General features: G+C 45.9%; 1 protein-coding gene across 1 annotated transcript; it reads right to left on the minus strand.

Annotated features, from left to right (window-relative positions):
* Nucleotides 1-238: 238 nt before the first annotated feature.
* On the minus strand, nucleotides 239-12118 carry LOC126199095 (uncharacterized). Its single transcript, XM_049935846.1, has 3 exons — nucleotides 11836-12118; nucleotides 6532-7049; nucleotides 239-298 (listed from the first exon to the last, which is right to left on the minus strand). Exons 1-3 carry the CDS (start codon nucleotides 12116-12118, stop codon nucleotides 239-241), a joined length of 861 nt encoding a protein of 286 aa, XP_049791803.1.
* Between the last annotated feature and the right edge of the window lie 2219 nt (nucleotides 12119-14337).

Below are 14337 nucleotides of genomic sequence, written 5' to 3' on the forward strand. Positions count from 1 at the left end.
CAAGGTCCTTAACAAGGTTCCTCGAGGTGTTTGGTTATGTACTTTACGCAATATCCTCACTGCTCCCTTGTGCTGAATAAACACTTTATTTACCTTACTGAGTATAAATCTAAAACAGCACCTTAAGATTTGATCAAACCCATGGATTTTCTTTTCCCACTTAAAAAAATTACTTCTTGATTAGATTACTGGAAGCCTCCTCCACCACCCAGAGAATGCTTTCCTTCCATTACCTGCTTCACCCCACCTGATCAGCCAGTTTCATCTGTTGCAACCCCGAAAACTCACTTTTCAGTTTCTACAGAACCAGAAAAAAGCATATCTACAACACAGTTATTAACCCACAAGTAACCTGCAAACCCAGAGAACAGTAAAAGTTTCGGCCCATTCAAATGACCTACCATCAGTCTTACATCCAATTTCAGTTGTACTGGATGGGACAATGATAGTTTTTCTTCCCTTGCTCATTGCATGGGTAACTCTATTTTGCAGCATATCTTGTTGGCCAAATATGACCCAAAAAATCTATACTGAGCTGCACACCAATTAGTTTGTACCTGGAAGCCATGACTGTCCCCAACATCCAACCAAATACATCTTGATAACTCTCCAGGAGTTACTCACCTCTGACACTGTCTCACTGCCCTTGTCTACTTTCCTTCCAAATGACATCGGCATAGGAAGAGCAGTCATTTTCATCCTCAAAATTCATACCAACCCAACCACAGGGTAATCATTGCTATGTCTATAGCATTCCAAAGACACGTATCTCTTGTGTCCTGTTAAATAATGAGAAACTCAGTATCTCAGCTATGAATGGTAGGGTTTTTGCGTGGCAAAATGTATTGCTGAATTGGTCCTTACTACTCTTCCAAACATTTAGTGGCAAATGATCACCTATTAGTGACATTTATAAAGTTAGTGAAGTGAATAGCAATCACAGGTTTTTCCAAGAGAAGCCAGGATTGTTTTTAACCATAATTGTGTTTTTCAACCCATACTGCAGATGATGACACATCATCCGTAGTTTTAAACATCTTTATAGCCAGAAAATGTTTCAGTTTTTAAGCACGTAATGATATCTGTGTTTCTTTTATTGGTTGCTTGTACGAAAGATAACTCTTTCAGTCCTATACCTAGAATGTGTCAGCAATAATCTAATGCATCTGCATTTGATTGTTTACTATTAGTTCTATAGTTTGCTACTGCTTTTAAGAAGTACTCATTGAATTTGATGGGTACTTATTTCAATGCACCATCATTATTTCAGAGCTGTTTCCTCAGAAATGTCTCAGCATTTTGAATTGTTTCTTATTTAGCAGTGCTTCATATATTCTTGCTTTACTTTTTCCTTTGTGTATAGAGCATTTTTTCCTTCACCGTCTACTTTCTACAATACAGTTTTGATATTTCTTTTTAACTTCTGCTTACATTTCCTGAGAATTATGTCAAACCCTCAACAAACGGTATTTAATCAAAGGTATTATTCATCCTTACTCTATGGATCTTTTGAACTACAGACTGTGATTAACACAAACTGCTTCTTTGGGCAGGTGCGTTATATATAAAATACTTTTGGTAAACTTTTGGTTAACTTTCTTGTGTGATATTAGATTGGCATACTCTTAGTACAATAGCCAAGAAATGTTAATGATTATTTGTTTAATAATAGTTTGTAATTAGACAAGTTTGGCAGATTTAGGAACTGTGACCCATTTATAGATGATGAAATGTAATACAATGTGTAATAGTAATAGGTTATGCAATGTCTAAAGTTGCCTTATACAGAAATTAACTGAGTGTATGTAGATCACTTACTCTGAGCAAGCTGTCAAATGTGAAGAACAAAGTATAGAGTTATTTTTCCTAATGTGTTTCATCTTCTGAGTTTTCATTTTATCAATATCCTTCTGAAGTTCTTGAATAAGTTTTATTACATCTAGGCACATGTTGACCTATCACAAAGAGATCTTGAGACATAAATCAAAAACAATACTTCATGTATTGATTATATAACATAGTAAATAATTTATATGTATTATATAAAATGATTATAAATTATATGAAAATAAAATGGAAAAATCACCAGTGAAAAAACGATTGATGCCAGTGAATAAAGCTGTACTTTTTTCAGTCATTTCACTCTCAATCTCTATAGGACTTGCAGTAAACAGGTTTGTACTCCACCACACCCAAAGAAAGCTGTAGATCATCTTAAAGGAAATGAACAATTTGTAAATTATTTCCATATTGTACACAAAATGTAAATATCATGTTTCCTGTGGTGTGGAAAGTTCTGGACGAACATAAATACTTTAGGAGTAATGGTAACAACTCACTGAATAGTAGAGATGATGATTCATCAATGTCACATACAGTAAACATGACTGAGAACACCAGTGAGCACAACATCCTTGATTTCAATGGCTACTTTACAATCTGTGTCATCTGGATCGTTCCCCCCAACATCAGTTTCTCTGAAGTATGTGAATGGCAGTTGTCCTCACAACACAGCCCTCATTCCTGTAATCCTCCCGACCTCCTGCCCCACACCCACCTCTACTCTTCCCCTTATCTTTAGTCCTAACTTCACTCACCGAGCGAGGTGGCGCAGTGGCTAGCACACTGGACTAGCATTCAGGAGGACGACGGTTCAATCCTGTGTCTGGCCATAGGCCAATGACCTCACTGCCTGGTCTCCTTCCCCAAACAACCCAACCCAACCCAACCCCTAACTTCACTCATCCTTCCTGAAAGTTTCTGCTTTCTTTGTTCTGTGTGTGTGTGTGTGTGTGTGTGTGTGTGAGAGAGAGAGAGAGAGAGAGAGAGAGAGAGAGAGAGAGAGAGAGAGATTGTGGGGGCAGTCAAGCAGTCAAGCTTGGAATTAAATTTTACGAAAATTTGTTAATGATGTGACAGTTTATTCGTCCAGCAGCATATGTGATGTACTGTGGTGGAAATATTGAAGCAAATAACCTGTACATAAATGATGTGAATAAATACAGTAGTTATTCACTATGTATCCATTTTTTGTTGCAAAAAGTTATAATTAATAATCTGAGGTTTACAAAATACTTCTCAGCATCAATGTAACATTAACAATAATAGAAGAAAAATTGTATCAGTGCCACTATGAAATTTCTGTATGAGTAAAATTATATTCCTTCAAAACTTTTATGTCTTCTCAAAATGATTCCCTTCACACTGGTGTGTCCTGTCAAACTTACTTAGAACTTTATGATATGTGTCCTCAGGAAATAATATCAATTCCTTTTGCAGACTACTACAACAGAGGCTTTGCCAAAGGTCCAAACACTAGCACATTGTTGAAGCAACCAACAATACAGTATTATTTTTAGATCAGCAGCTTGTATTTAATCCAGTAGATTTTAAGATAGCTGTACAATATGTGGCAATAAGTACTATCATTAACCAACTGTTATCACATACCTGAAAGTGAGTTTGAACAGAATGATATATCAAAACACAATGTAGCATTAAAATACCATATGGTGCTGAGAAGTATCGTTAATATTAACTGAGTATATCGATTTCCATCACACACAGCAGCTAGACAGTCTGATAGGGTCTCAGTCAGATTATCTGGAGCCATTCAGTTTGTAGAAATTCTAATAACTGTGAAGGGCATGTGGATGAGGATTCACACAGCCAATTCAAAGATATAGATGGTCTCACAAATATTCCATTTATTTAATATCCAGAAAAATGTTTGAAGTCATCATCTTGCTTTCTAGTGCTTTCTGGACACTTCTAAACATATAACAAGGCAAGTCATCTTGCTGAAATATCTCATCCTTAGCATATGGTCGTACGAATTCATAACTAAATCAGCCAAAAGCGTCTATTACATGGAATAATCATCCTACAGAGCAACAAAGATATTTCAATGGCCGCAAAGCTGCCTATCTTTTGTTCTTCCAGTGTTTGAAGACTGTTTGCTACTTGATGTTTCTCATTGGCCACAATTTTATTCATTCATTCTATCGTAACACGAACTCTCACAGCCAGTTTCAGTTTCTTCATCTTTATTTCACTGCATTCTCTTAGAGCCCATATCTTGTTGTATGACCGTAACTCATGCTATGATAGAGCTGGGTATAATGGCATGCATTAGCATGCCAGGAATTGCTGATTATTATGTTCACATTTGGCGTCAGGTGGCCATGGCTGTTTGTAGAAGTGTCTATAAAAAGTAGGTCTTCACATGAGTGATGACAACCAGTCCCTGTACTGCATGACATATTTTTGGCTGCATCATGCAGTATGGAGAATTCTACTATTTATACACTAACCCCTAGTGGAAACATTTCCTAATGAGAATTCCTAGAAAATTCACAATTAAATAAATAACAAATTAATGTACTTTAATTTCTTAACAGCTCATCATTAATAAAATAAAATATTTAATTTCAGCAAAGCAGAGGGTTGCATCCCAGAATAACCAGAGGACATATACAACATAATAATCTGCATGAAACAGTGTGGCAGAAAACTGTGAAGAGAATAACAAACAGATTGGTTACAATACTGCTGCACAGGAAAATCATTAAGAAGTGTATGAAACTTATGGCGCTGAGGTCAAGGATGTTGAAACACATGTGACTGAGCTAGAAAGTGATGTTCTACATGAAACAGAAACTTTTCATGAATCCAGTTGGGGAAAGGTAGACAATGTTATCAGTAATAATGGAGACCAATATGAACACAAAGGTGGCAAATTTAAGATGTTTGATGAAGGTATAAGTCTGCATCTAATAACTTTTACTAAACTGCTTGAAAGTCTGTTACTATAATTGTGTCACTGAAAGACAGGTTCTGTGATTAGACAGCTAGAAGTAAATGCTTGGACACAGGGTATGAAAGCTGGAGCAACATGTAAAAGTTACAAAGAGTCTGTTGTCTATCCTCGTCCTCATTACAGGTGGGTCTCTCCCATCCTGGAGTTTGAGTGCCTGACCTTCCTTTTTAACCTTCCCTCTCTTATCATTGATGATGGAGCTTTTAGTTCCACAAGCTATGCGGAGTATCTCTTTTACTTTTATATGTGTTTTTAGGTTGTACTACATAATTTTCCTCCTAAAGATAAGTAATGGTGAGCAACTTTGCCTCATAATTTACAAAGAATCTATTATGAGGCAGAATTACTAGCCATTACTTGCCTTCAGAAAGCGAAATGTTAAGCACTGCCAGTAGACACACACAAAAGTAAATGTGATGACATTATCTTAGCAATCTGAACTATTATGATCCTCCTTGGAGAGAAGGTAGGTAAAAAGTGGGAATGTTAGAAAGGAAACACACGTCACTCAGAACAAAATTGAGAGACTTGTCTGTAGTGAGGTCTTTATTCACCATTGACCATTTATACATTGGAGGAGGAGGAGAAGGAGGAGATTAGTGTTTAACGTCCCGTCGACAACGAGGTCATTAGAGACGGAGCGCAAGCTCGGGTGCGGGAGGGATGGGGAAGGAAATCGGCCGTGCCCTTTCAAAGGACCCATCCCGGCATTTGCCTGTAGCGATTTAGGGAAATCACGGAAAACCTAAATCAGGATGGCCGGAGACGGGATTGAACCGTCGTCCTTCCGAATGCGAGTCCAGTGTGCTAACCACTGCGCCACCTCGCTCGGTTATACATTGGAATAGGCTTCATCTTTCTTAGACATTATCAATATACTTAATTATGTACACATTAATGATATGGTTATAATAGAGGGAAACATTCCACGTAGGAAAAATATATCTAAAAACAAAGATGATGTGACTTACCAAATGAAAGTGCTGGCAGGTCGACAGAGACACAAACAAACACAAACATACACACAAAATTCAAGCTTTCGCAACAAACTGTTGCCTCATCAGGAAAGAGGGAAGGAGAGGGAAAGACGAAAGGATGTGGGTTTTGTGACGGCCTTCGTAGCGACAACACTTCGCTGTAGAAACGGCCTACGAAGTCACCGCCACACTTTTAATAGCGGGCCGACCGGTCCGCTGGAACAGTGAACAGAAAGATGAAAACCCAAACACTCGGATTAAATGAAAGTCGGTACTTATCTTTATTAACGACGATACAGAACACAGTGGTGAACATGGTCTACAGAAATCTGTCTAGTTCGAGTCGGAACGGCTTGGTCAGCGTCGGCTGACGACAAACAACAACTCTGCTGCGATGAACACACAACTGACTAGCAGGTACACAATTCGGTGGCGAGTCTACAACTGAGCGGCGAATACAGAACTGTCCTAGCGCTCGCGACTCCAGCGCTTAAGAAGCCAGAAGCCAGCGGTGGCGCGCGCAGACTTGCGGCGATTTCCTGTATCGCTGGCGCTGCTTATGCGGACGGCGTCCGGACTTTGATGCTGCCAACCTTTTTGGCAGCGGGCTCGGTTGGCATTACTGGCTAGGATATAACACTCCTCCCCCCCAAATCGCCGCACCGTCGTTGAATAATGACGTGGCGAGCGTCGACGGCGGGGAAGGGGTCTGGCCGCAGACGTAGCAGAAGAGACCGGGGCGGAGACTGTTGTCGGTGGCAGTCCCCGGTCCGCACCCCAGCATTGGCTGCGCGGGGCCTCGGGAAACACCGACTGAAAACCGAGGTCAGGGTGCACGCCTGTGACCACGGGCGCAGCTTCTGGTACTGGACGCGACGGGGCGTCGGGACCCACGAAGAGAGGCAGCGTCTCCCGACGCTGCGTCGACAGCTGCTGAGTGGGCGCCGGACAAGGCGCTGCGGTGTCAGACTCCTTGGGGGTGCCCAAGGAAAGCGGCTGCAGTACAGGCTGCACAGCCACCGCTTGGGAAGGCGGCCCGGCTGAGGGGTCGACGTCCATCAGCTCCGAAGGTGGTGGCGACTGAAGAGGGACCGCAGGCGCCGGAGCGACCACCCGGGGCGCTCCCGTATGAAGCTGCGCGGGAGGCATCAACGGGACGGGCTGTCGGCGTGGTAGCGGCGACGGCTGCTGCTGCTGCCCTGGGGGCGGCAGCGAAGTCGGAAGGCGCGGCTGGAACCCGCCGCGGACCAAATCTGTGGACAAAGAACGAGCGGCAGAATCCGGGCGGCCAGCGCGGCGCAACTGGTTCTGATGCCTCCTGTGCACCCCAGTAGCACCTTGAACAGTATAAAAACCGCGACCCTGGACACTTATCACGGTACCACGTTCCCAACGACGGCGATCGTGATAAACTCTGAAAAAAACGGCGTCGTTGCGCTGAAAACGCGTGCGATGCTCAGAAGCGGCGGGTCGATCCGGGGGGTGCAACAACCGTAGTAGGGTGCGATGACGACGGCCGTGGAGAAGCTCCGCAGGCGAAGGGCCGTCGCGTGGCGTGGTCCGGTACGACGACAGGAACGTGATGAGGGCCTGCTGACGAGAGTGCGTTGCACGAAGGCGGTCCATATGATTCCTGAATGTGCGTACAAAACGTTCCACTGCACCATTCGATTGAGGGTGGAACGAAATTCAGCAGAGGTAAATTGTGGACCATTGTCAGACACTAAAACTTCTGGAAGACCCTCAATAAAAAAAATTGAAGTCAACGCCTGTATAGTTTGTGCGGACGTTGTAGACTGCATGGGCACAACAAACGGAAAATTACTAAATGCATCTATCACGATGAGCCAACGAGAATTCCAATATGGACCAGCGAAATCAATATGTACTCGCTGCCAGGGACCGGCAGGGCGTGCCCACTCAAAATAGCGTTGAGGCGGAGCAGCTTGGTGTTCGGCACACGTCGAACAATCTGTAGACATCTGCGTAATCTGCTTATCAATGCCGATCCATGTACAATGACGGCGGGCAAGCTGCTTGGTGCGGACCACTCCCCAATGACCTTGATGCAACAAGTCGAGGACCTTGGATTGGAGCACTTGGGGAACCACTACACGAAGCTGGTCATTCTCGGTGCGTAACAGCAAAACTCCGTGCGAAACAGACAACAGATGACGTTGCGGATAATAGCGACGAACCACAGGATCCGATATGTCCTTTGCCTTGGACGGCCAACCACGTTGAACAAAACGTAATAGTAAACTCAGATGAGGATCCGTAGCTGTCTCACGTGCCACCTGACGATAATCAATCGGAAAATCCCGGAGGGATTGATGCTCATCGGCGTCAATCTGATGGCAAGAGTCGTCAGAGGAATCGAAGACATCATCCGCAGCAATCGGCAATCTAGAAAGCGCGTCAGCGTTTGCATGCTGAGCTGTAGGGCGATACAGTATCTCATACTGGTATTGTGATAACAAAAGAGCCCAACGTTGTAGTCTCTGAGCTGTCCGCTGAGGAACTGGTTTAGACGGATGAAACAGTGACGTCAGGGGCTTGTGATCTGTTACTAAATAGAATGGTCTACCATAGAGGTAGTGACGGAATTTTATGACACCGAACACAATAGCCAACGCTTCCTTGTCCAATTGGCTATAATTACACTGAGCTTTGTTTAGCAATTTAGAGGCGAACGCAACAGGACGTTCGGTGTTACCGACTCGGTGAGACAACACAGCACCGAGGCCGAAAGAAGAAGCATCACAAGCTAACACCAGAGGCTTGTTAGGGTCGTAATGGACCAGACAACGATCATTCAATAAAGCCTCTTTTAGCTGCTGAAAGGCTGATTGGCAATCAGCTGACCACACAAACGGAACATTCTTACGGCGGAGACGATGCAACGGTGCAGCAATCTGTGATGCATTAGGTATAAACCTAATATAATATGTCAATTTGCCAAGAACTGCTTGCAATTCATGCAGATTGCGAGGGGCGGGCAAATCACGAATAGCTGCTAAATGTGACTGGGAGGGATGAATGCCTTGAGCATTAATAACATGTCCCAGATACTCCATCTCCGTAAGGAAAAATGAACATTTATCGATGTTGCAACGTAGGCCTGCCTGAGACAACACTGTAAACAAACACTCCAAATTACGGAAATGTTCAGCAGGCGTCCGACCGGACACAACAATATCGTCTAAATAGTTGCAACACGATGGCACATTAGCCAAAAGTTGGGACAAAAAACGCTGAAAAACAGCTGGAGCTGACGCACAACCAAAAGGCAAACGCAGAAAACGGAACAACCCCAACGACGTGTTTATGACAAAATACTGTTGTGATTGCTCGTCGAGGGGCAATTGCAAATATGCGTCACGGAGATCAATTTTGGAAAAGAAACGAGCTTCCCCTAACTTATCCATCAGCTCGTCCGGTCTAGGCAAAGGAAAAGAATCAATGACAGTCTGAGGATTAACTGTCGACTTAAAATCAGCACACAAACGTAACTTGCCAGACGGTTTCTTTATAATAACTAAGGGAGAAGCCCACTGGCTCGCTGAAACGGGTTGAATAACACCGTTGTTTTGCCAACGACGAAGTTCATCTTCTACAGGTGCCCGGAGGGCGTGAGGCACTGGACGAGCACGAAAAAATCGAGGCTGAGCATTATCTTTTAACGTAATATGAGCGGCAAAATTCGCAGCACAACCGAGTTCGTCTTTAAATATGTCACTGTATCGGTTACACAAATCGGTTATGCTGTCTTGAGGAACAACAACAGAATTAAGTTGCAACACATTGTCTTGGATAGACTGGCCAAACAAGTCAAAACAGTCTAATCCGAAAATGTTTACACTGTCTGTAGCGCGGAGCACTGTGAATGAAACTGTTTTTGTATTGCCACGGAATGTGGCTGGCACGCTACATACACCTAACACAGGAATGTGTTCGCCACTATAAGTAGCCAAAGAATGTTTTGCCGCTGAAAGTTTAGGGCGGCCGATAGCCGCATACGTAGCACTATTTATGAGAGTCACAGACGCACCAGTGTCTAATTGAAAATTGAAGGTCTTATCCTGGACGCGTAGCTTCACAAATAGTTTATTACACTGTCTCTGGATCGGTGCAGCGGAGGCGGAAGACACAAAATCAGCGCGTTTAGCGCGTGTTCGCTGCTTACAACTCGTGGGTTGGGCGGGTGGAACAAACAACTCCCGCTTCACTTGCAGTCTGTACATTACTTGTTACAGCGTTTGAATTACGCTTGGGCCGCATAGCAGAGGGCTGGGCGGGTGGCTTATTGCGAACAAGTTTATTACCCACACGAACCGTGGAAGAGTCTTTAAACGCGACCTTCTGGGCGGGCTGGCTTTGAAGAACATGAACATCCATGGGCTGGGCAGCACTAGAATTGTTCTTGCGTTTACGCAAACAAACAGACTGGATGTGTCCTTTCCTTTGACAAAAGTGACAAACCGCGTTTCTTAACGGGCAACGTTCACGAGGATGAGCAAGAACACACTTAGGGCAAGACTTAACTCGATCATTTTGCACACGCGGCTGACGAATGTGTTTAACATGACGCGGCCGGCTAGTGTTTACAGTCTGACTCTGCCGGTGGGGCCGCGGGCGTGACATAACTTGCTTAGCACAGGCAATTTGAGAAATACATGGCTGATCTAACTCACACTCAGCATAGTCAAAAGTATCTTGCGCTTCAATAATGTTCATCACAGTCTCTAATGACGGGTCAGGCAACTTTAAGATAGCAGCACGAATACGAGAATCTGCAATGTTTTGAGTAATAGCGTCTCGTAACATGACATCACTGTAGGAAGCTCCACACACACAATTAAATCGGCACTGACGGGTGAGGCCCCGTAAATCTGTTAACCACTGTTTATTAGATTGATGTGGCAGTTTCTTTAATGTGAAGAACTTGAATCTGGCTGCTGCCACATGAACTCGCGACTCGAAATACTCAGCAAGCTTGTTAACAACAACGTCATAGTCTAAAGCTTCTGGCTTGGATTCCGGGAACAACTTACAAAGTAGTCTATAGACTTCCACGCCTGCAGTGGAAATTAAATAAAGCTGCCGCTCATTACCTGTGATTTTGTAGACTGACATGTGCGCCTGCAACTGCGCGAAATATTCTTGCCATTCTTCTCGTGATGCCTCAAAAGCACGAAAAGGCGGTGCTGCCTGTGCTTGTTCCTTGGGTGGTGGTGGATTAGCCGCTTGTTTGGCGATTGCTTCCACCAGACTTTGTATTTGCTGACTCTGTAACAAGATCAACTGTTGTAATTCGGCAGACATAGTGAACACAAATTAAACCAGCCCCCAAAATTCTATCTCAAGAAACAAGTTGAACCAGCCCTGCACACGAGTTCGGAAGTCCTCGTCGCCAGTTTTGTGACGGCCTTCGTAGCGACAACACTTCGCTGTAGAAACGGCCTACGAAGTCACCGCCACACTTTTAATAGCGGGCCGACCGGTCCGCTGGAACAGTGAACAGAAAGATGAAAACCCAAACACTCGGATTAAATGAAAGTCGGTACTTATCTTTATTAACGACGATACAGAACACAGTGGTGAACATGGTCTACAGAAATCTGTCTAGTTCGAGTCGGAACGGCTTGGTCAGCGTCGGCTGACGACAAACAACAACTCTGCTGCGATGAACACACAACTGACTAGCAGGTACACAATTCGGTGGCGAGTCTACAACTGAGCGGCGAATACAGAACTGTCCTAGCGCTCGCGACTCCAGCGCTTAAGAAGCCAGAAGCCAGCGGTGGCGCGCACAGACTTGCGGCGATTTCCTGTATCGCTGGCGCTGCTTATGCGGACGGCGGCAGCGGGCTCGGTTGGCATTACTGGCTAGGATATAACACTCCTCCCCCCCAAATCGCCGCACCGTCGTTGAATAATGACGTGGCGAGCGTCGACGGCGGGGAAGGGGTCTGGCCGCAGACGTAGCAGAAGAGACCGGGGCGGAGACTGTTGTCGGTGGCAGTCCCCGGTCCGCACCCCAGCATTGGCTGCGCGGGGCCTCGGGAAACACCGACTGAAAACCGAGGTCAGGGTGCACGCCTGTGACCACGGGCGCAGCTTCTGGTACTGGACGCGACGGGGCGTCGGGACCCACGAAGAGAGGCAGCGTCTCCCGACGCTGCGTCGACAGCTGCTGAGTGGGCGCCGGACAAGGCGCTGCGGTGTCAGACTCCTTGGGGGTGCCCAAGGAAAGCGGCTGCAGTACAGGCTGCACAGCCACCGCTTGGGAAGGCGGCCCGGCTGAGGGGTCGACGTCCATCAGCTCCGAAGGCGGTGGCGACTGAAGAGGGACCGCAGGCGCCGGAGCGACCACCCGGGGCGCTCCCGTATGAAGCTGCGCGGGAGGCATCAACGGGACGGGCTGTCGGCGTGGTAGCGGCGACGGCTGCTGCTGCTGCCCTGGGGGCGGCAGCGAAGTCGGAAGGCGCGGCTGGAACCCGCCGCGGACCAAATCTGTGGACAAAGAACGAGCGGCAGAATCCGGGCGGCCAGCGCGGCGCAACTGGTTCTGATGCCTCCTGTGCACCCCAGTAGCACCTTGAACAGTATAAAAACCGCGACCCTGGACACTTATCACGGTACCACGTTCCCAACGACGGCGATCGTGATAAACTCTGAAAAAAACGGCGTCGTTGCGCTGAAAACGCGTGCGATGCTCAGAAGCGGCGGGTCGATCCGGGGGGTGCAACAACCGTAGTAGGGTGCGATGACGACGGCCGTGGAGAAGCTCCGCAGGCGAAGGGCCGTCGCGTGGCGTGGTCCGGTACGACGACAGGAACGTGATGAGGGCCTGCTGACGAGAGTGCGTAGCACGAAGGCGGTCCATATGATCCTTGAATGTGCGTACAAAACGTTCCACTGCACCATTCGATTGAGGGTGGAACGGCGGAGTAAGAACATGGCGAATGCCATTGGCAGAACAAAAACTTTCAAATTCAGCAGAGGTAAATTGTGGACCATTGTCAGACACTAAAACTTCTGGAAGACCCTCAATAAAAAAAATTGAAGTCAACGCCTGTATAGTTTGTGCGGACGTTGTAGACTGCATGGGCACAACAAACGGAAAATTACTAAATGCATCTATCACGATGAGCCAACGAGAATTCCAATATGGACCAGCGAAATCAATATGTACTCGCTGCCAGGGACCGGCAGGGCGTGCCCACTCAAAATAGCGTTGAGGCGGAGCAGCTTGGTGTTCGGCACACGTCGAACAATCTGTAGACATCTGCGTAATCTGCTTATCAATGCCGATCCATGTACAATGACGGCGGGCAAGCTGCTTGGTGCGGACCACTCCCCAATGACCTTGATGCAACAAGTCGAGGACCTTGGATTGGAGCACTTGGGGAACCACTACACGAAGCTGGTCATTCTCGGTGCGTAACAGCAAAACTCCGTGCGAAACAGACAACAGATGACGTTGCGGATAATAGCGACGAACCACAGGATCCGATATGTCCTTTGCCTTGGACGGCCAACCACGTTGAACAAAACGTAATAGTAAACTCAGATGAGGATCCGTAGCTGTCTCACGTGCCACCTGACGATAATCAATCGGAAAATCCCGGAGGGATTGATGCTCATCGGCGTCAATCTGATGGCAAGAGTCGTCAGAGGAATCGAAGACATCATCCGCAGCAATCGGCAATCTAGAAAGCGCGTCAGCGTTTGCATGCTGAGCTGTAGGGCGATACAGTATCTCATACTGGTATTGTGATAACAAAAGAGCCCAACGTTGTAGTCTCTGAGCTGTCCGCTGAGGAACTGGTTTAGACGGATGAAACAGTGACGTCAGGGGCTTGTGATCTGTTACTAAATAGAATGGTCTACCATAGAGGTAGTGACGGAATTTTATGACACCGAACACAATAGCCAACGCTTCCTTGTCCAATTGGCTATAATTACACTGAGCTTTGTTTAGCAATTTAGAGGCGAACGCAATAGGACGTTCGGTGTTACCGACTCGGTGAGACAACACAGCACCGAGGCCGAAAGAAGAAGCATCACAAGCTAACACCAGAGGCTTGTTAGGGTCGTAATGGACCAGACAACGATCATTCAATAAAGCCTCTTTTAGCTGCTGAAAGGCTGATTGGCAATCAGCTGACCACACAAACGGAACATTCTTACGGCGGAGACGATGCAACGGTGCAGCAATCTGTGATGCATTAGGTATAAACCTAATATAATATGTCAATTTGCCAAGAACTGCTTGCAATTCATGCAGATTGCGAGGGGCGGGCAAATCACGAATAGCTGCTAAATGTGACTGGGAGGGATGAATGCCTTGAGCATTAATAACATGTCCCAGATACTCCATCTCCGTAAGGAAAAATGAACATTTATCGATGTTGCAACGTAGGCCTGCCTGAGACAACACTGTAAACAAACACTCCAAATTACGGAAATGTTCAGCAGGCGTCCGACCGGACACAACAATATCGTCTAAATAGTTGCAACACGATGGCACATTAG

The sequence above is a fragment of the Schistocerca nitens genome, chromosome 8 (assembly GCF_023898315.1).
Source record: "Schistocerca nitens isolate TAMUIC-IGC-003100 chromosome 8, iqSchNite1.1, whole genome shotgun sequence".
Taxonomy (NCBI): domain Eukaryota; kingdom Metazoa; phylum Arthropoda; class Insecta; order Orthoptera; family Acrididae; genus Schistocerca; species Schistocerca nitens.